Raw genomic sequence first — 22453 nt, 5'->3', positions numbered from 1 at the left:
TGTGAATTTAATGTTGAAAGAACGCAGATTACAATGTAAAACGTTGGGAACCTACAGTCAAACCTACCACAGCCCAAAAAATTATTCGACATGTGACCACTCTTGCGAATATCCTACAAAATATTAAAAATTAAATTCAACAAAGAAATAATGTTTGATATTTTGAAACATAAAATAGTTCAGTTTTTATTAAAATACTTTTTTGAATTACAAAAACAAAGTAAATTAACAAAAAGGGGCCATTTTTATCTTCGTAAGCCATTTCAAAGCAAAAAAGTATTCGACATAAAACAAAAGTACAATAATCTAATTCAATAAAAAAAGTTAATATCTTATTGCTCTTCCCTTACGACGAATAAGTTCTCTTTAATCATAGTGGCATCGATTGCACCAAATTTTTTGTCGTTGCTACGTCGAATTTCAGCCACTCTTCCTTCAGGATCTCCTCCATTAGGTTAACATTAGTGAAGTGGCGGTCTATTAGCCTTTTTTCCAAAATACTCCATACATGATCAATTAGGTTGAGATCGGGGCTTTGGGCTGGTGTTTTAATAACATTTGAGCAATTGTAAAGAAGCCAAAGCTTTGTGTTGTGAGCTGTGTGCTTTGGGTCGTTATCCTCATAAAATTTATAGCTTCGTTCGATTTCGAGTTTCATAGCACTGGGACGCAAATTTTCTTTTAAAATGTTAATACAGTATCGTTGGTCTATGGTCCCTTTGATTAGCACTATATTTCCCAACCCCGACACCGCCATACACCCCCAAACCATAAAACCACCTCCGCCATGCTTCACAGTGGAAACCATATTTCGTTCTCCTAACTCAATGCAGTGATGGCTTTCTGTACACAATCACTCTTCCATCACATCCAAAGAGGTTGTATTTACTTTCGTCTGCAAAAATAGAATCAAACCAAAACCCTGAGGGCCTCTTTACGTATTCCCGAGCAAATTGAAGCCTTTCCTTCGGGTTCTTTTGGATATATATGGCTTTTGCGGAGCTGACCTGGCTTCATAGCTATTTGAAAATAGGTAATTTCTGATGGTTAAGGGTCCATAAGGTCAGTTGGGTTTCAGCTGACCGATACCGTACGAGCAATCAGATCGACCACTTCGCGATCAGAAGTAAATTTAGGAGTTGCCTCGTAGATGTGCGTAACAAGAAAGGCGCTAACATTGGCCTCGAAACGGATTACCATCTGATGGTCGCTTACGTTTGCTTCTGTGTTGCGTTCGCCACTTCTTTCAGGATTGGGGAGCTGTGTTCCTTCAAGTTCAACATCGACCGCTTGTATGATCCCCGACAGTGGGGGAGCTATCTTGCTGATCGGACGGCAAATACAATAAGTAACCCGCCTGAGAATATCGATGAACATTGGGCTACCATCCAAAACGGTCTTTTCTCAGGTGCTACATTGAACGTTGGCCACTGCCGAAGAGACATCATAAGATCTAGTGACTATGGAATCATGGAAGCGGATCGATGAAAGGAGGGTGTTGAAGGTTCTATTCACTGTTGCGAGTGATGGTGAGCGCGGCGCTCTCAAAATTCAATACTAACTGAAATTCCAGGAAATTCAGCGTAATGTGCGCTGTGACAAAAAGGAATTTGCTATTGCGCTAGTCAGGGAAGCGGAATATGCCGTAAAACGTAACGATGTTCGAAGTGTATACCGCATCACGAAAAAGCTTGCATGTGGTCACAAATCTGTCGATGGCCTTAACGGTCGACTTCACATCCACGGTGCGGGCCAACTAAAGAGATGGAAAGAACACTTCATCACGGTTGTCAACCTGGATACAATGGCCAGCTTGTATAACATTCGTAAATGAACTCTTCCTCCTAGCAGAAGAAAAGTCATTTCGGCCATCGAAGCACAGCAGTCAAAGATTAGTATAGGTCACAGGGCGAAACGTGGATTGGTACCCACGATGGAGCATAAAACCTGGGAAAGGCCTGCTGGATCAACATCAACAGCTCAAATACCAAACCATATCTCCACCTCCACGTGGTAATCGTTGGGAGTTCTTTCTTCATGAAAAACTGCAGACGGAGAAGGATGAAGGCAAGTCTCCCGCGCCTAAAAACGGGACAAAATGTACCAGCTGGTCCTCCAGGTTGCGGGTTGGGTAGGGCTGACAAACCTACATGAAAAACCGATGTTACGAAGCCACGGAAGGAGCCTCGGACAGGATGGATTTTACAACGACGAACCCAGCAACGACAACGGATTAACGATTTGCGCATTTTCTCATGGAAGGTGTGCTCCCTGTACAGACCGAATGCTGCTGAGCAGCTAGCCGATACCCTGTCCCTATGTAAGGCTGATGTAATAGCGTTGCAAGAGATGCGATGAACAGGGACCGGTTTCCTGGAGTCTGTATACAGGCGATACGTTCAGCCGATCTCGCCGGTGGCAGTGAGATTTGTATCGTGATTTAACGACAGATACCAGTCGACTCAGCTGTGAATAAGTACCTGATTCAAATCAGGGTAATAATCTCGGGCGAGCGCAATGCTGACCACATTGCCTCCTACAGTGCACTGTAGTGTACCGTTACGGTCTTGAGTGAAGTGCTCTAACACACTTCAAGGCCCTGATCCAATATGGATTGTTGCGCCAACGATTATTATAGGCCTATACCGGATACCGGTTGTTGCGCCGTTGATGATGATGATGAGATAATTTATTATCCCAAGCAAATTGGTAAGACTGAATAGGTTGACCCTGATCGATGTGTAAGGGCAGATAAAAGCAGAAGGATCACTCTCAAGACAACCGTCTAAGACAATATGACACCCCATCATGTATCTTCTTTAATCAGCTAAGGTGCCAATAGGACCCCAAGCCAAGGTGGAACAGCATATGCCAAAGTCTGTGTGGCCAACAAGGAGCTTGATATGCGAACTCTGAATACCTTGGGCACCTTCAATTTCGAATACGACCCTTACCCTGGTGGTCGGGCTAGCCAGGTTGGACATTTTTTCCGGGCCACTAGTGGAAATATGGGAGACATGGACTCAATTAACAAAAATAAAAATAACAAACCCACGAGAGAAGAAGAGGTAGTGATGGAATCCACTGCTGTTAAGCTGGGTATAGCGAGTACCAGCCATAGTACTCCTAAACCAAAACTGTTGACGCCGGGGGACCCTTCAGACACAGAGACCGAGAATAACGTCGGTTATCGGAAATCAGCTAAGAAGCGACGGTTAGTACTGTCTACGAGCGGGATGAAAGATAGACGGGTAGAAAGTGAGTCAAGGACACAAAGGCGAAAGTGCTCCGCTCTGTAAAACCGGAAGACAACCGGGATGCAATCGACGCCGCCAACGAGCTGTTGGAGGAGATGAGGATCGACGGTTTGATGGGAATCGGGGGGTGAAGGTGGTGGCGTGTGCCGTGGACTTGGTGATATTAGTGTCAGGGATATTTCCTTCTATTAGGGGTTCTTAACAAGAATAATTGCGAATTCTTGGCCGCGTTTGAGAGAAGAATCCTCCGAGGAATTTTTAGCCTTTACATGAGGATCCACGATTCCGATTCCATCCAATACAGCGATAAAATTATAAAATACGACGACCGTCTGGTCGTGGATAGGATCCGGCTCAATAGGTTACGATAGGCGGGTCACTTCATCCAATGGGTGAGAATGATCCAGGTCAGAAAGTCTGTAAGGGTATATGGTAGAAGAAGAAGACGTGCAGCTCCTGCCTCAGATGGAGCGATGGCATAAGCCAGAACACCAGGAAGCTTTAAGACACATCAATTTGGTAGAATTCGACGCACAACCGGCATGTCTGGAGTTCTTTACTAAGGCAGGCCTAGACCGAATACCGGTTGTAGCGCCGTTAACGATGATGATGATGGTGGACGACGCCAATCCCATCTTTTCCCTGTGGAAGTGGGCAAGTCGGCAACATTGCTCAGATACTGGAGAGCTCCCTACGGACAATAGTTGTCAGAAAGAAGATAGACTTCGACCGGTGGGGAACCGGATGGCAGGGGGTTCTTTAACAATTCCCTTTCTCCCCTGCCCACCATCACATTTGTTGAAAGAAACGGCGGTATTCAATTGATAGTCCAACGGCTTTCCGTCACGGAAGTCCAACACTATGCATAAAAACATTCACCTATCCTACTTAAAAAACAAAGAGTATTAGAGGAATGGAAATAAAACATAAGAAAATACCTTTTAAATAGAAAACGAAGTTCTAATTTTCGAGCGGCTATTGTAACACGAAACAAATTGAATTATTGCAGGCTGAAAAAGAGGATGAGAAATGGACCAACTATGGATTCTTTATAACATTATTTGTCATTCTGTTTATCATACTCTTCTTAAAAATATGTTTACGACCAAACATAATATAGGAAATCAATGCACCTGCAAAGAACAGGCAAAATACCACACATCGTTCGGTTGAGATAAATCCGCCATCATCAACCAATATTCTAATATAAACAAAACCAGTCTCAAAGAACCCAAACCCCTCAATATTCCACCGTTGTAGACAGATGAGGATATCTCCATCTAAGAGGGGAAAAGTTACAATTTCAACATACGAATATCAACAAATTGTAACAACACGCGCCATCAACCCCGTCAATAGGTCAGCAACATTAACGCGCGCTACCCGGTGAATAGAAGTCTACCAGATGCACCGGAACGCATTGCTGACGCAACATTATTTACTTAGGTATAATTAAGTCAATATTGTGAGATTAGTGTTTAGGTAGATTCCATGAAATAAAGATATTTTTTTGAGAACGTCTCTGAAGAGTTAAGACTAAAGACGAGGGGAATCCCCGGGCGGAACGAGACACCGTACTTCATCATAGATGAAACAAAAGCGCAAATTTATCTCATCAAAAGGTTAGATGCAAACAAGAAATGTTGTGCTCGACACGTTTCACACTTGCCGCAAACTCCAAACCTCAACCAACATTTTGCGGGCCAAATATCGCCAACCACAGGTTTGCAAGTGCGTTAGTGTTTTCTGACCAGGCAAGCAAATTCAAACGTGTGGATAGTGTTTGGCTGGGCTTGTGTAGTCGATCCGATTGAGTGTCGGTTTTTGGTATTAACCAAAGGGAATTTGCCGCAAGCGCTTGTGAGGCATCTACATGTTTGTGAGCACTCAGTCTTGTTTGTGTACTGGGGGCAACCACACGTGCGTGTTTTTTTAGTAAAATGAGTGACTGGTCAACAGAAGATGCATTAAACTTCTTGGGATGTTACCAGGCAGAACCCTGCATTTGGGACCCAAACAATCGTGATCACAAGGACAAAAAGAAAGTCGCCGAAGCATGGAATCGTCTTAGCATCGCGTTTAATAAACCGGTAAAGGAACTAAAAATGAAGAAGGAAATTCTCATGGTCTCTTTTAGGAAAAATTTAAAGAGAAAACAGGAATCAATTCAGGCTGCCGCAGGTAAGTTTACATTCATGGCTAATGTACTATAAGTGCGTGTGTGTATAGTGAGCGAACTGTCAAATGACTAAAACTTGCAACGTCGCACGCAGAAAAGATAGGAAAATCTAACTTTGTGAATAGTTCACGTCCTACAGAATTTGGCGGCGTTTTTTGAATGTTTTTAATTTGTGTGGATTGGTTTCGAAGACTGAGCTAGATACTATTTTAGTCGCAAGTGGTACCTATTGATGTCACATGGGTTCCATAATAACTGAATTCAAGCCTCAGGAAGGCGCAATTTTAGTATCATTATCATCACTAAAATAGTATCTATGCAGCTCAGTCTTCAAAGCCAACCCACACAAACTAAATTGTGTTCTTGCTTTTGTTCGGTTCGGCGGGGTCGCAAGGCTAGATCACACCGGTCCGGCTTGCGATGACTCCCAGCAGGACCGAAATGTTTGACTCTTGCCTATGGTGCCAGCGTTTATGATATGTTGATAATGAGGTTGGAGAAATGTTGATATCCGCAATGTGAAAAAAGGAAACCAGATCGGGAAACCAGAAGTTAGATGCGTCAGGTATAAAAAGTTCTGTTACCCCATGTGAGGAATGATGAGTGTATGACAGTTCCGTGTGTACACAGCTAAAAATGCAATTTCCCTCTAAGCGATTTACACAAATAATTTGATCTGGAAAGCATTGTATTGATAATAGTCAACCTCATGCGCTTCACACTAGGAGTTCAATGTTATTAGCAAATGTGAAGTAGTTAACCTGCAACAGGTACAAACAAGTCGAGATACTGGAAGCTGGACGCTGCGGGTATAAAGGTTTTGAGAGAAACTCTCTATGCACGATATACATATGTATCGACGACATAAATACTGTGTTCATTTTAAATAAACAAACATTGTCTATTACCGCATATTATTTATGTGCACATCTAAATTGATCTAAGGCATCTTCATGTATTTCCACTTTACTCCATGCACAAAAGCATACACTTGCCAGAATACGAATAGTACAGCTTAAATTTCAATTTCAAAAAAATGTTGGTACATTCTTCCATAATAACGCTTTTAAGCATTTCTTTCGACGTAGTGTTATGTTTGCGCATCTTACGCTCCAGTAAATGGGATTAAGGCATGGTGAGGGGTATATACAGTTGATGTTTGGTGTTATAAAGTAGCCACAACTTCACATTGTACGCCATGTGTTTAGGATCATTATCCTGTTGGAACCAAAAATCTTGTCCTAGGTTCAACTGTTGTGCCCTTTGTTGTAAATTTTGTTTCAAAATATTTAAATAACCATACCATACAAGGTTTTCTTTATTAAGCGCTGTTCCCTTCTTCCGGCAAACTAACATCCTTTCTTTTGTTCCAAAGATGCAGAGCTTGCTTTCATCGGAAAATAGGACCCGATCCCAGAATTCTGGAGCCATATTTATGTATTCATTAGCGAATTCCATTTTTTTTCTTTCGGTTAATGTCGGATATGTACGGCTGTCTACGTGTTACACGGCACTGATAACCGGCTTTTTCAATATTGTTCGTACAGTACCCTCATGAATGTCTTTGTTGAAGGATTTCTTTACATCTTCGCTAAGTTCGGAAGCTGTAATTCTTGGATTTGCTTTCACTGATGACAAAGTCAATCGTTTCTCCTTTTCGGTCAATTTAAATGGCCCGTTTGTGGCTTAGACAAAACAGAACCGGTGGATTGAAAGTTTTTAATAACGTACTGAATGGAAGAGTGGTTTCTACCAATAGTTTTCGAGATTTCACGTAAAGATTTTCTTTCACTGCGTGATTTTAGGATCACTCCTCGCTCACCAGCACCAATTTCTTTTGTCGTAGGACTCATTATGAGTTTCAATTCGGAACAAACTATGACTGGGTCAAATCAATTCAATTCAAAGCAATTTTGTATTGTTTTGTTATTCTATGCAACTTTGTTCCCCGAAGTGTAAATGTACGAATACTTTTTTTTCGTAGCAAAACGTTGCCAAGCAGCATTTTTCCGCTGAAGCGGAGGGTCGGCCAAGGCAGCCGTTGACGGCCAAACGTCTAGATTGCGTCATTGTTGAGAGCCTCACTAATGAGTGGGGCCTAGGTATCTCAATCACGGGGACTTTAATGGTTACAGGTAAGCATGTGCTGTCCACTTTCAAAACACTTGGAGTAGTATATCGCGTACCTGGAACACCACTCTTCCTGGGTATGAACGTGTTTACGGTCTCCCTTATGTAGCACAGCAAGAATGCGTAGCGAACATCTTGCCCCCGTGCTATACGTAGGATAGAAGTATTGTCTGAAACGCTTTTTTCGTTTAAATGTCCTATCAAATGTCTACATTTTGAGGGCGCCAGAGGTGACAGTTATATTAACTTTATATCATGGAACATATTTTGAGGCCTAGATTCGATATGAGCACACCGCTCTAACTTTCTTCAGATTTTTGGGTTGGGCAGTTTTCTTACTCGCGCACTTTACAATTCACCTCAAAACTAATATCAATTTCGAAAAGCATCAATCGAGACCTTCATTCGATACCACACATGACTATATTTGGTGACAAAATGTCTACATCCCCCCTTCCACGTAAGTTCATGTGATTGACTGTATACGAGGGATTTCATAGTTTCCATAAGTCCACAAAATTTCGGCTTAGCCGTATTGGAGAAAAGTACGAGAATTGGTCTGAATCCCTCTAAATCGTTTGAGGGCCACTCTAGAATGCAGTCCCCAGCTGTCCTCAGTGGCAAAACTGATGACCATGGTCGCCTTCTTAGTTTTGATCGAGATGGATTCAATGCGCTCCTTTACTATGAGGCCGTGATGATTCTTCCCAGGAAAGTGATTGATTTGTTGTGTTCAAGAAGGATGTTATTGATCGAAAGCAATCGTGCATGACTTCTCCAGGTTGACCGGGAGTTTTAAGGAGTTGCATTGGCTTATGAAGGAGTTGGAATCCCTAGAGACTATGATGAGGAAGTTGTCAGCGTAGTGAAAAATTTCCACTACTCGTATGGAGCATTATTTGTGGAGGGAGGTCGTGCAAATATTGAACAGGACCTGACTGTGGACACACCCCTGGGGAAGGTCATTGTTTATCAAGATGTGATCGCCGTGCATGGTTAATTTTATTTTTTATTTACGCTTTGCTGATATCCATGGATATGGAGATGTGAAGAAGTAGGTGGTTGAGGTACGAGGAGGTGGAACTGTGCCTCCTGTGGGCAAAACAATTGTCCGGGAGCACGTGGAGATCCTCGAGAGCTTGGATGAGCCTAGTTTTAACCATGGAGTTTGTTAATTTGGAGAAAATATTGAGGAAGGAGATCGGTCTAATTTTAAGTTTTACTCTTCCTGAGGATCACAACCAGTTCGACCTCGCGTCACTTCTCGGGTGGATTTTGGTTGAGCCATTTTTCATTTAGGGGTTACAAGAGCACGTCCCGTCTTCTAGTTCAGCTGCTGAACGTAGTTGTCAAGTACCTCTTGAAACTCCAGCGGGGATAAAGGTTGAGAGGTGAAAGGGATTGTTTTGTTTGGGTCAGGGGAAGGAGGCAGAGCCGTTGTTATGTGGCCTTTCACAAGGCTAAAAAATTGGAGACGCTTAATTTCATCCCATGCATCGAGGTGTTCCTTATTATCCTAGATTGATTTGATTTCAGAATTATTTTGAGGATCCAAGTGTTTTGCCAGGAGTTCCTCTCGGCCTCTTCCACGATCAGAAACCAATTGTTTCTTACCTTAAAGGCGCCGAAGTTAACTTAACTCGGCAGCGTTCTGAAGTTCTTGAGGGCTAGCTGTTTTGTCCGGAATAGGTTTGAGCTCCGTGCACCAGCAGTGTTTCTCGAAAAATCCTCTGCCGTTTGATTAGAGTGTCCAGATAGCTGCTTGGTTAGACCACAAGACTATCGTACGGAAGGTCGCGGTTTGAATCCCATTGGTGACAGTGAAATTTGTATCGTGATTTTACGTCGGATACCAGTCGACTCTGCTGTGAATGAGTAGCTGACAATGAGGTTAATGATCTCGGGTGAGCGCAATGGTACAGTGCACCGTTGTGTATCTTTACGGTCTTCAATGAAATGCTCTAACAAACTTCAAAGCCCCGGTCCAATATGGATTGTTTCGCAGACGATTTTTATTTGATTTGAAAGTAGAGAGAGTGATTTGGCTTTTTTTGCCCATGTCTGTCTCTTGTTGAGTGCAATGGCGATCCCACTGTATTCATCCTTCCTAGATTTAGCGATAAGCCTTACAAGCGATTTTGATGGGAATTGAAGTTAATTTTAAAGGTCTCTTCGAGGGCGAGGATGTCAATGTTTTTTTGAGTTGGCGAAAAATTCTAGAGATGACTTATTTTTCAGAAGACTTTGGACCTTGTATTGGAAAATTGATCAGATTAACAAAATGAATCACTGTTTATGTTTAGTGTTTTAAAGCTACTCTTGAGGTTTACACCATCGCGTATCTCCTGGCTTCCCGAGGAGGAGGCAATTAGATTAATGGTTTCTAGGACTTAAGAGGCTAGTCTCTCCACATTTGATTTGCGGAGCTGCGTGGTGCGGCCAAAGCGCACCCGCACCCGCATTTGTACCATTATGTGGGTTTAGGGACAAAGTACTCTGCTAGAATTCGGGTGTATTCGAAAACAATGTGCTCCGGCAAATTTGAGCCGTAAAAGGCAAGCTTGACGGATGTAAAAGACATACTCTAATGGATTATCGGGATTCCTGCTGGTCAAACGTGTGACCTTGGCCGGTTTCACTCCCAGAAATGGCATCCCTGAGGATCTCTTCATTGGTGAAAATCTGTGGCATTTTTTTGATGATGCCTAAACGAAGAACGAAATTCTCGGGTTTAAAAGGTTCGAAAAGGATTGCTTTGACCTTCTAATTTTGAGCGAAGGAATTGGCATTAGCTGCTTTGTCAAAAAATAGTTTTGTGGGGGCGAAACCTGTATTTTTGGCATCTAAGATAGTTCAACCTTCGATTGTCTTCAAGGGTGATTGTGTCGATTAGTACCGGGGACCTGCAGCTTACTTCGCACGCACATACCGATTGCCATTTAACTAAAACAGTAGATAGTTTTCAGGCTAGCACCTTTGCCTCTGCTTCTAGTTCATTCACATTTATAGTAACATATATTTGTAGTAAAATAAACATTGATAATAATTTTTCCTCAGGAGGCGATGGTATTTTTGAGCCAACATGGTTTGCTTATGAATTAATGGAATCGTTTCTTCTGCCGGTATATAGCACAAAGTTGAACTTAAACTCAGAAACGGTAAGCAAAAATCATTTAAAGCTTTGGAGTAACTTCAATATATTTGCTTGTTATTTATAGTTACATTTCTATAGTTTCCACCAATAATTTAAAGTACATATCTGCTTTAACATTGAGTTACAAATTAAATAGGAAGATATACAGTAGCCAAGTCAATCAAAATTTAGCTAGGTAACTTTGGCACCTATAGTTAACTTCTTCAGCCTTGGTCCCGTTCAGAAGCGGGATCGGCTCGTCTTGATCGGTTGCGCTATTTTGCTCTGTCAAGGAACTGATCGCAAGCTGCTTCGGCTGATCTCTTGGCCTTTTGCCATTGTCGTCGATAATAGTGCAAATTATATGACCATACCGTCGATGCTTCTCTCGCAATTTTTCCATGATCGGTGCAACCGACTCCCATTGATACGAGACATTTAAATCACTCAGTTCTGGCCAGGTCACTGCTACTGACAGTAGCTGCTCGGAGTTTCTTCATGAGTAACGGCGCAGCGTGTATTGCGTCAGTAGCTCCGCAGTTCTTGACAAACTCAGTTGATTCCCAGTTATTTGATGTAACCACCATCCCCATGAAACTCCCACTAGGTCCTAACCGCTATAACCGAGTTGAAAGTACAGGAATTCTTCTGAGATATGTAAATTCAGAGGGCTATTCCGGTTCCCATGGTGCTAGTATACCCCTGGTAGGGTTTTGCGGCCGAAGTCACTTTAGATGAGTCCCCGTGCAGACTCGAGTCTGATCGTCTTGATTAAGTCTTGGAGCATTCATCTACTGCATTACGGCCAACAAACCATAGTGAGTACAGTATGGAGTTTCTCCTCAGGCACCCGGTTTTGGTGTGGCCGACAGGGTTAATGCCCCGTATTCCTCCCCGCCACCTCTTTTAATGATATTTAATGCGTTTTCTTGGTCGACCTGTCGCGGAATCTGTCACAAAGAGCATAGTTGAGTAACGCTAACTATCTTTATCTCTTTCTCTGATCTCAGCATTTTATTTTTAGTTTTCTCGTAGTTGAAATATTCACTTCTATAGTTATAAGTTTGCCGTCCGTCGAAGCTACCTAATGTGGAAATTTGTTTCTGTATTCTCTTTCTATTTTAAACCAATTTTTCGCTGATGAAGGCATCTGAAATGATAAAATTAAAATAATAACAAAAAAATTTAAATGTTCTTTCGTGTTGCTCAGCATTTAATAAAATAAAATTCTTCCAGCAAATAAAGTCATCAGAAATAGCTGCAGATGTGATCGTCCATGAAAATGAGGGGGCAGCAAGTGATAACAGTTTGACAAGTCCCTCGACTTCTGTAGCCGCTTCCCCTGCACGATCTATAAAAAGAAACACGAGGAAAATTCGTCGTCGCACTGCTTCAGCCTTTTCCAAACAAAAAATGACCACAGCGTTTAGTCAATTAACGAACGCGGTTACACAACGTCCATCGAAACCTTCAAGGGCAGATGAAGAAGATGAATGTGATTTGTATGCTAAACTTTTAGCCAGAAAGATGAGGGAACTTCCTAAAGACGACAGGAAGTTAATGATGTACGAAATAGATGGTTTATTTATACGCAAAATTAAACGAAGGACATTTTCGCGAGAAACATCATCCCCTCAGTATTTCGCACCTTCTACACCATCATCAGCGTCGACGCCTCAAAATATCGATGATGATAACTGCAATTTTTAAGAGTCTTAACCTTTTTTCGATTTTTCTTGCAATAAAAATAAATGTAATGTTTTTATGTGTTATTATTGGAATCTTAAATTATGATATAAAATTTTCAATTAACAAATTTGATAATCGTTTGTATCTATTTCGCAATGAAATCGTTCACAGATCACGTAATTTTAGACAATTCAGTATTTTAGAATGCAATGAATCTGACCCCCATGAAGAGGAAAGGAAGACGGAGGCCACTCGTCGCTAAGGGCCAGAATCAGCTCAGGTCTAGTCCTTCCCCGTCCATCCCGCGCCCGTTAGTTTTCTGTGATTTTTGTCCCCTCCCTCATTAGGCCGTTAGGCAGTTTAACTCCCTTGGTGAGGAAATTTTCGGTGGTATCAACGCGCCTGAAAACCTGGTCAAAGGGTAGTGTAGGTCCCAGGGCGAAACGTGGATTGGTACACACGATGGAGCATAAAACCTGAGAAATGCCTGCCGAACCAACACCAACAGCTCTACTACCAAACCCTGTCTCCACCTCCATGTGGTGACCGCTGGGAGCTCTTTCTTAACGAAAAGCTGCAAACGGAGAAGGATGAAGGCGAGTCTCCCGCGCTTAAAAACGGAACAAATTGCACCAACTGGTCCTCCAGGTTTGGGGTTGGGGGTTGTTACGAAGCCACAACAGGAGCCTCGGACTGGACGGATTACACAACGACGAACCCGGCAACGAAAACGGAATAACGATTTGCGCATTTTCTCATGGAACGTACGCTCCATGTACAGAGATGAAGCTGCTGAGCAGCTAGCCGATATCCTGTCCCAATATAGGGCTGATGTAACAGGTTACAGGAGATGCGTTGGACAGGGACCGGTTTCGTGGAGAAGAGCCCTTACACCGTATATTATAGTGATCATCCAGTAAACCATGTGCTCGGAGTAGGTTTCTTAGTCAGCCAAAAAATGAAACCTGCAGTTATCGGCTTAGAAAACATAAGCGAAAGGCTATGCACTCTGCGCTTGCGAGTCAAGTTTAGAAATATAAGCCTACTTTCATGTAGGGGGCCAAAAATTCTTTGGAGGATTCTTCTCTCAAACGCTAAGTACCCAAGTCTCCGAGAAATACATGAGGACTGGCAAGATCATTGTCTTGTACAGTAAGAGCTTTGAACCTATGGTGAGACGTTTCAAGCGGATCAGTTTTTGTAAGCTGAAATAGGCTCTGTTGGCTGCCAACAACCGTGGGTGGATTTCATCGTCGTAGCTATTATCAATTGTGATTTTCAACCCTAGATAAGAGAAATTTTCAACGGTCTCAAAGTTGTAGTCTCATATCTTTATTCTTCCCGTTTGACCAGTGCAGTTTGATGTTTTTGGTGCTGACGTTGCCACCATATACTTTGCCTTGTCTTCATTGATGTGCAGCCCAAGATTTCGCGCCAATTGCCGCCTGCTCGATCTGAATGAAGGCAGTTTGTATATCTCAGGTCGTTCTTCCCATGATGTCGATATCGTCAGCATAGGCCAGTAGTTGGGTGGACTTAAAGAGGATCGTACCTCTTGTATTTACCTCAACATCACGGATCACTTTCTCGAGGGCCAGGTTAAAGTGGACGCATGATAGGTCATCCCCTTGTCGTAGACCGTTATTGATGTCGAATGGTCTTGAGAGTGATCCTGTTGCTTTTATCTGGCATCGCATATTGGTCAGGATCAGCCTAGTCAGTCTTATCCATTTCGTCGAGATACCAGATGGTGCAATGTCCTATTCTAACCCACTGATAAAAAATCACGTTAAGCGCAATGCCTCGTTACGCGATCAGGGGTACTCGTGTTAGGGCTGGCTCTCCTCTCGGATAGTAATTCTCCTCTCAACCATCACGCCTCGCCTCCCCCCTTTTAACAAAGCTCCTCCCCGCACTTTCACAGAGGCTAACCCCGTAGGGCCATTGTTCTGGCAGTCCGGGTATTTCCGTAGGTTAGCGTTACATACTTAATTAGTGATGCTTGAGCTTTGTAAGTTTTTATTTGTACCGGACATGTATTTCTTTTCTTTGCTCAATAAACAAATCTGAATCTTTAAGATGAGGGGAATCCCCGGGCGAAACAAGACACCGCACTTTCATCATAGATGAGGCAAAAGTGCAAATTTATCTCATCAAAAGGTTAGATGCAAACAAGAGAAATTATGCTTCACACTTCCCTCAAACTGCAAGCCTCCGTTTTGCGGATCAAACATCGCTATACACACGTTAATGTTTTCTGACCAGGCAAGCAAATTTACATTTATTTGTCCAAAAACCAACGCCCCATTGGATCGGCGGCAAGCGCTTACGAACCAAGCCAAGCACTCTATCCACACGTATAAATTTGCGATGTATTGTTGCGGTTTGGCACACACCACCAAACCTACCAACACCATAGCAAATTCAAGCGACAGATAGATTGTTTGGCTTGACTTGGGTAGGTTTGCTGGCGCTTCATAGCCGATCCGATCGAGTTTCGGTTTTTGGTACTTATCAAAGGGGATTTGCCGCAAGCGCTTGTGACGCATTTACCTGTTGGTGGGCACTTAGTCTTTTTTGTGTACTGGCGGTAGTCACGAGTGCGTGTTTTTTAGTAAAATGAGCGACTGGTCAAATGAAGATGTATTAAACTTCCTGGGATGTTACCAGACAGAACCATGCATTTGGGACCCACGCGATCGTGGCCACAAGGACAAAAGGAAAGTTGCCGAAGCATGGAATCGTCTTAGCACCGCATTAAACAAACCGGTAAAGGAACTAAAAGCGAAAAGGGAAATTCTCATGGTCTCTTTTAGGAAAAATTTAAGGAGGAAACAGAACTCAATTCAATCTGCCGCAGGTAAGTTTACATTCATGGCTAATGTTGTGTGCCTCTGTGTAATGGGCGAAATGTCAAACGACTAAAACTTGCAACGTCGCACGCAGAAAAGATAGGAAAATCGAAGTTTGTGAAGAGTTCACGTCATTCGATTTTTGGCAGCGCTTTTTGTTTTCGGCAGTTGCTCTTTGAATGTATTTAATTTGTGTCGATTGGTTAAGACTGAGCTAGGCACATGAGTTCCAATGATTCCATACACAAAACAATTGAATTGAAGCCTCAATTAGGTGAAATTTTAGTATCATTTACAGCAGCATAGGCGATAATATAGGACATAAATCTGAAAATTTTGAAGGCAATCCAACTATTATTAATGAAGTTTAGAAGGCCAAAGTTTCGCATTTCAGGTAAATTTATTGTACCCTAAGACGTGTATGTCGTCAACATAATTAATTTACGTACGCGCTTTTGTGCACGAAGTAAAGTGGAAATACGTGAAGATGCGTTAGATCAATTTATCAATGCGGTAATAGGCAATGTTTATTTATGTCGTTGATATGTGTTTATGTCGTGTATAGTGATTTGCTCACATAAAATGTACACGAAACATTTTACCTGAAGCACCGAGCTTCCGGTATTCCGACTTGTTTGTTGCTTTTCTGATTTCTGCTTTCTTTGGTGATCATTTTGAAACCCAATTTGTTATACAAATCTACGTATTAATTTGTTGGTAAAGGATTGCATTCTTGTGGTTAGTATTTTTAAAGGCTCGATATTAAGAGAAAATGTCATTAAATTCACCCAAATGTTTAACGTTGATGGTTTCGAGGCCACTTCCGAGTGACTTCATAGATTAAAAGTCCGTGGAAATGTTTCGTTTCATGAAGCGGGTTGTGAAGTAGTTAAGGCTAGTAATACATAATTGTTTGGAGAATGTTTGGCTCTTCTTGCACTGAGAATATTTTCTACATTGCGGATCAATCAGCCCTATCCCATAAGAAAGAACCGATTTTAATAACATTTTGTTGGCTGGAGGAGGAGGAGGGGTGACTTAGACTAGAAGTGAAAAAATAAAATTGAAAAAAAAATTAGAGAGAGAGAGCGAAACTAGAGTGTGATTCCAACCTCTCTTATAAAACTGACCAGGAGTGAGGGATTCAATTTTCCTCTTAAGATACTTGGCAGAGAAGATTAAGAAGGAGACCAGTTTGAGGGTCACTCTAGGATGAACTCCCCAGCTGGCCAGAGTGGTAAAATTGATGACCCTGGTTGCTTTCTCCCTCCTTAACTGTGAGCAAGGCCGAGATGATTCTTCCCATGAAAGTAATTGATTTGTTGTATTCAAGAAGGACGTTATTGATGTAAGCCTGAATACATCCAGGCGGGAACGATCGAAGGCAATCGTGCATGACTTCGCCAAGTTGGCCGGAAGTTTTAAGGAGTTGCATTGGTTTATGAATAAGTTCGTCTGTAGTTGGAGGGTGTTTTTTGCTTTCTCCCTGGAGTCCCTAGAGGCTATAATGAGGAAGTCGTTAGCATACTGAAAAATTTCCACTATACTGAAGCATTGTTGGTGGAGGAAGGTCGTGTAAATATAGAAAAAAATCGGGCCGAGAATACACCCCTGGGGAAGGCCATTGATTATCAGGATATGATGGCCGTGTATGGTTAATTTTCTGTTTGATTCATGTCCAGAGGGTGATGTCGAGAGGGAGTTCTATATCGGCCATGATTATCAGGATATGATGGCCGTGTGTGGTTAATTTTCTGTTTGATTCATGTGCAGAGGATGATGTCGAGAGGGAGTAATATATCGGCCATGATTCCCATGAACAGGGAAAGATCCATCCTCTTGTAGGCTTTGCTGATATCAATGGGTAAGCCAACTACATGTTTTTTGTGACTCTTCTCAGTGGAGATATAAAGAAGTAGGTTGTTGAGGCATGATGAGGTGGTCTCCTTTAAGTAAAATAATTGTCTGGGTGCGGGTCGAGATCCTCGACAGCTTGGATCAGCCTAGATTTACCCATAGAGTTGGTTAATTTGGAGAAAATTTTATATAATTTTGAATGTTACCCTCACCAGTTGGACCTTACGCTAGTCCTTGGGTGGATTTTGGTTGAGCCATTCTTCATTTAAGGCTTGCAGGATCACGTCTCATACCGTCTAGGCCAGCCACTGAACGTAGGTGTGGATGATACCATTCGTGCCTGACGCAGAGCGTTTTTTATACCTGTCAAGGACCTTCTGAAACTTCAGCGGGGAGAAAGGTTGAGAGGTGAAAGGATTGCCTGGGTCAGGGGAAGGAAGCTCAGCAACTTTATAGGGGCCTTTTGAAAGGTTCAATTAGAGCCACTTTGTACCATCCCATACATCGAGATGTTCCTGATGATCCTGAAGAGATTTAAGTCGATTAATTTGTTTCCAGAACTCTTTTGGGGATCTAAGTGTTTTGCCAGGAGTTCCTGTTGGCCTCCTCCAAGGCTAAAAGCAATTGCTTCTTAGCTAGCTGTTTTGCCGGAATAGAGATTTGAGCTCGGTCCACCACCAGTGTTTTTGAACTGATCTCCTGCCGTTAAATTTGATTTGAAAGTGGAGAGAGTGATTTGATTTTTGATGGTTTCGACTATTTTCTGAATGCCGGAAGGAAGGATGATGCTGTAGAGCCTGAGATGGAGGTGAATATGCCCAATTTTGGACGCAGTTTTTTGGGTTACCTTGTTGCTTTGCATGCCGGTTGTGGCTATTGGAGATCTCTTCTTCGAGAGTATCCCATAGCCAGTTTGTTGAGAAGGTGAATTGGATAGGGTTTGGCCCGGCGAGGGACTTTAAAAATGTGGGCATTCCATTCTTGAGCAGAAGGAAGGTGGAATTACTGACACCCTCCTTGAAGGCACGGTCCTTGGCAAAAGTGTAAGTATCACCAGAGAAGTTCGAGCGGGCGTTAAAATCCCCAGCAATGAGAACGTTTTGCCTCGAGAAAGTTGGTCAGCTTATTAGGCTCTGTTGTAAAGACTATCATATCACATGGGGGGGGTGTATGCCGATACGATTTTTAGATTGGGGATTAGGTTTGCTGTGTGCGTGATAATAATGTCTATGTCTGTCTGACAGTGGACTCTACGGAAACGGATCCTCTTGCTGAGCGCAATGGCCATCGTATCAAGCCTTCCTAGATTTAGCGACAAAGTTAACCTGACAGGCGATTTTGACGGGAGTTGAGGTTAATTTTGAAAGCCCTATGCAGGGCGAGGATATCAATATTATTTGAATTGGCAAGGAATTTTAGAGATGACTTATTTTTCAAAAGACGATGGACGTTGTATTGGAGAATCCGGACCATTGATGAGGTTAATAAAATGCAGATCACTGTTTATGTTTAGTGTGTCAATGCTACTCTCCTCGTCTGACTGAGGAGGAGACAATTAGATTAAGGGTTCTTAGGACTTGAGAGCTTGTCTCTGATACTTATAGACGATGAAATATGATGGGCTGTCAAAAACTGGCCTTGGGTTTCTTAGGCCTTTTCGAGAAAGGTTTATTGACTCGATTCAGCGAAGTGATCTAATGTAAGTGCTTCTGCCACTTAAGGCGATCTCTAGAGCTGTGTATTTGACTGCCACACAAGACACTGTTGTATGACAGGGCTCTTCGAATTTTCCTTTTTCACCACAACCTAGGTATCTCGCCCGCATTTGTAACATTGTCTGGGTTTAGAGGCAAAGTACACTACTGAAGAGTTTGGGCGTATCCGAAAACAATGTACTCCGGCAATTTTGTGTCGTAAAACGCAAGCTTGACGGATGTAGAAGGGATAAACTCTAGAGGAGTATTGGGATTCCTCCTCCTTCAAATGCGTGGTTTTGGCAAGTTTCATTTCAGGGATGGCATCCTTGGCAACGTTGAAAACCAGTGGCACTCTTTTGATGATGCCGAAACGGAAAACGAAATTCTGGGGTATAAACGTTTTAAAAGAAGTGCTGTAATCTTCGAGTTTTGAACGAAGGAATTGGTATTATCTGCCTTGTCAAAAAATACTTTTACGCTAAGATCCTTTGATGTTTAGCCACCAAATTAATTTAAAATATTTTAGTTTGTGGAGATTCAACCTCCTGTCTTCAAGGGTGATTGTGTCGACTAGCACCGGAAAGTTTTTTCTGGGGGTGATGTGTCTATAGAGAATGATTTCCGGTGTGTGATTAACAGAAGGCTTTCTGAATGAGAGTAGGGTTTGGGAAGAGTGATTGGAGGATTTGGGGAGATTGTGATTGGGGGATAGGGATCTTGCCCCGATTGTTCTGTGGTCTTTGACGTTGATAGTCAGTTTCTTACGGGCCACAAGGCTCACCTCGGCTTCATCTGTATATCCTGAAGGGACCCCAGCGGGAACCCTCCAGTAGAGATGCCTTCTGCGTCTCCCATGCCGATTTGATTATATATTTTAATTGATTACGTTTTATAATTATAAAAACAAAATACGTTTTTAATTGAGTAGTAATATACATTTGTAGTAAAATAAATATTGATAAACATTTTTCCTCAGGAATCGATGATATTTTTAAGCCATCATGGTTTGCATATGAATTAATGGAATCGTTTCTTCAGCCGGTATACAGCACAAAGTTGAATTTAAACTCAAAAACGGTAAGCAAAAATACTGTAAAACTTGGAGTAACTTCAAGATATTTGTCTGTGATTAATAGTTATATTTCTATAGTTTCTACCAATAATTTAAAGTACATATCCGCTTTAGCATTAAGATACGAATTAAATAGGTAGGTATACAGTAGGAAAGTCAGTTAAAAAGTTAGGTAGGCAATTTTGATACAGGTAACATATGATGGTAATCTCTTCTTCTCCAGCCTTTGTCCCGTTCAGAAGCGGGGTCGGCTCGCTATATTGATCGTGAATATCCTCATGTTGGACATGATGTTGGCGGGTGGTTCAACGTAACATTTTCATCTCTATTGCCGCGAGCCGCTGTTCATTGGCTTTTATAGTCGACCAGCACTCAATCATAGAGGGAGGCAGGGCCGTCTGTTAATATATCGACTACAAAGAACGCTAGTTGTAGTGCACCATTCCATCCAGGTTACGCAAATGCGTCGAGCAATTTTATAATGCAATTCACCATTGGCTGATAGGATTGATCCGAGGTATTCAAATCGCTCAGTTTTGGGCAGGTCACTGCCTCTGCCCCATCAAAACATCATCTGTATAAAGCAGTGTATAGGACGCTGGCCATTGGATATCCCGTTTGACAGTATCCATAACAAGAAGAAAGAGGAGTGGTGAGAGGGCACTTCCTTGATAAACAGCAACAGAGATACAAAACGTTTTTGATGAACCATGTATTCACAATTACAAGGTCATGGGTATCCCCAAAACCGGCTATACGCTTGCCACCCTCGTTGCCCGCTCCAAACCATTAAGGTCGCCTGCAAAGATGATATAGTCATCAGCAGGGATGTTACATGTATTTGTATCGAGAAGTTGCTGCGTGAATCTCGCGGTCGGCTGACTTCTTTAATGGCATCACGGAAACGCTCTGAGATGGCAATGCCGATACCATATTGAGTTCGTGGGCTATCAAAATAGAGAAGCTTATAGCGTTCACGCTCTATGTCGCAACCTGTGGCACCACACCATCGAGTTTCTTTAGAGCTCAAATATCAATGTGCCTGCTCCGAAGGGCTCTTGCGAGTTTCCCGGTCTTTCTAGTGAGTGTACCAATATTCAGATTGTAGATACGTATTAGTTTTGATCGGATTAATGTACTTACATCCCAACGCCCATTTCTTGACTTTTGACCTTTCACTGATGAGGTTATCTGAAATATATCTTAAAATGATAATAAAAAATTTAAGTTTTTTTCGTATTGCTCAGTATTTAATAAAATAAAAATGTTCCAGCAACTAAAGTCATCAGAAATAGCTGCAGATGCAATTGTTCATGAATCTGAGGAGGCATCCAGTGATAACAATCTGTCGAGTCCCTTGACTTCTGTAGCTGCGGCCCCTGCCCGATCTATTAAAAAAAGGATAACAAAAAGCAAGAAGAAATCTCCCCGCCGCACTGCCTCAGTCTTAGCCAAACAAAAAGCGACCACAGCGCTTAGCCAATTAACGAACCCGCCTATTCAACGTCCATCAGAAACTTCAAGGGCAGATGAAGAAGATGAATGTGATTTGTATGCTAAACTTTTAGCCAAAAAGATTAGGGAACTTCCTAAAGACGACAGAAAGTTAATGATGTACGAGATAGATGGTTTATTTATTCCTAAAATTAAACTGAGGGCATTTTCGCGAGAAACACCATCCCCTCAGTATTTCGCACCTTCTACACCATCATCAGTGTCGACGCCTCAAAATATCGATGATGAGAACTGCATTTTACCTGTTAAAGGACTTTTTTGATATTTCAATCTTTTTTCGAATTTTTTTTGACAATAAAAATAAACGTAATGATTTTAATCCTCTTATGTGTTATTATTGTGGTCTTGAATTATGATACAAAATTTTCAATTAACAAATTTGATAATCGTTTGTCTTTGTTTTCTTTTTATGGTCAAAGTGGGCTGCTCTAAAAATGGTGGATCCGAAGCCAAAAATTCAAACGTTTTCTTGTTCTGTATGCACCGACCTAGTTCGTCGTTTGGGACAATGTCAGGCCAGCGTACTCCGATGACATGCCGCAGCCAGGTGTTCATTGTTGCTTACCCATTTGTTCCCTCTGTTGTAAGGAATCCGTTAGTGTACCAGGTGATCAAGTGCTGATTTAAGCCGTAGGTGACTGCTCTTCCAGTTTGCCCTGCCCACACAAAACCTTAAAAACGCAAACGGTGTCATTTCTTTTGTTTGTATGGAATCCCGTAATACAGCTGATACAGAGCAGTTTCGGTTAGCTGTCTTGATCGGTAAGCGTATTGACATTGATAGAGGGTATTGCACATTAGAACATTAGTTCTAATAAAGTATAGGTGAGCCATGTTATTGCTCAGGCGTCTTGCAAAGGAGTCTCATTCCGTTCTCCTCGAATTTCTTACTATGATTTTTATGTATTTCGGATTTCCCCTCACAGTCGAATCTTGCGTCATAGAGAGCTCATCCGACACCATCCAATTCTTGATCAGAACCTTTATCAGAGTAATTCCTAGAGTTGTTTCTAGTATCTCTTGTCTAGTGCTGGTCACGGATGTTGGCGTGTTCCCTATATTGTATGTTTCT

The 22453-nt window shown here is 42.1% G+C and overlaps 2 protein-coding genes across 2 annotated transcripts; both read left to right on the top strand.

Moving 5' to 3' along the window:
* The first annotated feature begins 4905 nt into the window (after nucleotides 1-4905).
* Nucleotides 4906-12506, top strand: LOC119656496. Its single transcript, XM_038062831.1, has 3 exons — nucleotides 4906-5438; nucleotides 10624-10724; nucleotides 11936-12506. The coding sequence occupies exons 1-3, from the start codon at nucleotides 5198-5200 to the stop codon at nucleotides 12407-12409; spliced, it is 816 nt and encodes a 271-aa protein (XP_037918759.1). The 5' UTR covers nucleotides 4906-5197; the 3' UTR covers nucleotides 12410-12506.
* A 2322-nt stretch (nucleotides 12507-14828) lies between these two features.
* Nucleotides 14829-21643, top strand: LOC119657013. The gene is made up of 3 exons (XM_038063759.1): nucleotides 14829-15248; nucleotides 19771-19871; nucleotides 21140-21643. The coding sequence occupies exons 1-3, from the start codon at nucleotides 15008-15010 to the stop codon at nucleotides 21641-21643; spliced, it is 846 nt and encodes a 281-aa protein (XP_037919687.1). The 5' UTR covers nucleotides 14829-15007.
* Nucleotides 21644-22453: the final 810 nt, after the last annotated feature.

This window comes from Hermetia illucens, chromosome 5 (genome assembly GCF_905115235.1).
Source record: "Hermetia illucens chromosome 5, iHerIll2.2.curated.20191125, whole genome shotgun sequence".
Classification (NCBI taxonomy): Eukaryota; Metazoa; Arthropoda; class Insecta; order Diptera; family Stratiomyidae; genus Hermetia; species Hermetia illucens.
The sequence above is the reverse complement of the archived record's forward strand: the minus strand, read 5'-3'. Positions and strand labels throughout refer to the sequence as shown.

Bases quoted from the DNA above. Each gene is read 5' to 3' on its own strand.
- LOC119656496 (XM_038062831.1), top strand. From the start codon at position 5,198: ATGAGTGACTGGTCAACAGAAGATGCATTAAACTTCTTGGGATGTTAC. The intron at 5,439-10,623 runs GTAAGTTTACAT...ATTTTTCCTCAG, and splicing joins ATCAATTCAGGCTGCCGCAG to GAGGCGATGGTATTTTTGAG. The intron at 10,725-11,935 runs GTAAGCAAAAAT...AAATTCTTCCAG, and splicing joins TGAACTTAAACTCAGAAACG to CAAATAAAGTCATCAGAAAT.
- LOC119657013 (XM_038063759.1), top strand. From the start codon at position 15,008: ATGAGCGACTGGTCAAATGAAGATGTATTAAACTTCCTGGGATGTTAC. The intron at 15,249-19,770 runs GTAAGTTTACAT...ATTTTTCCTCAG, and splicing joins CTCAATTCAATCTGCCGCAG to GAATCGATGATATTTTTAAG. The intron at 19,872-21,139 runs GTAAGCAAAAAT...AAAATGTTCCAG, and splicing joins TGAATTTAAACTCAAAAACG to CAACTAAAGTCATCAGAAAT.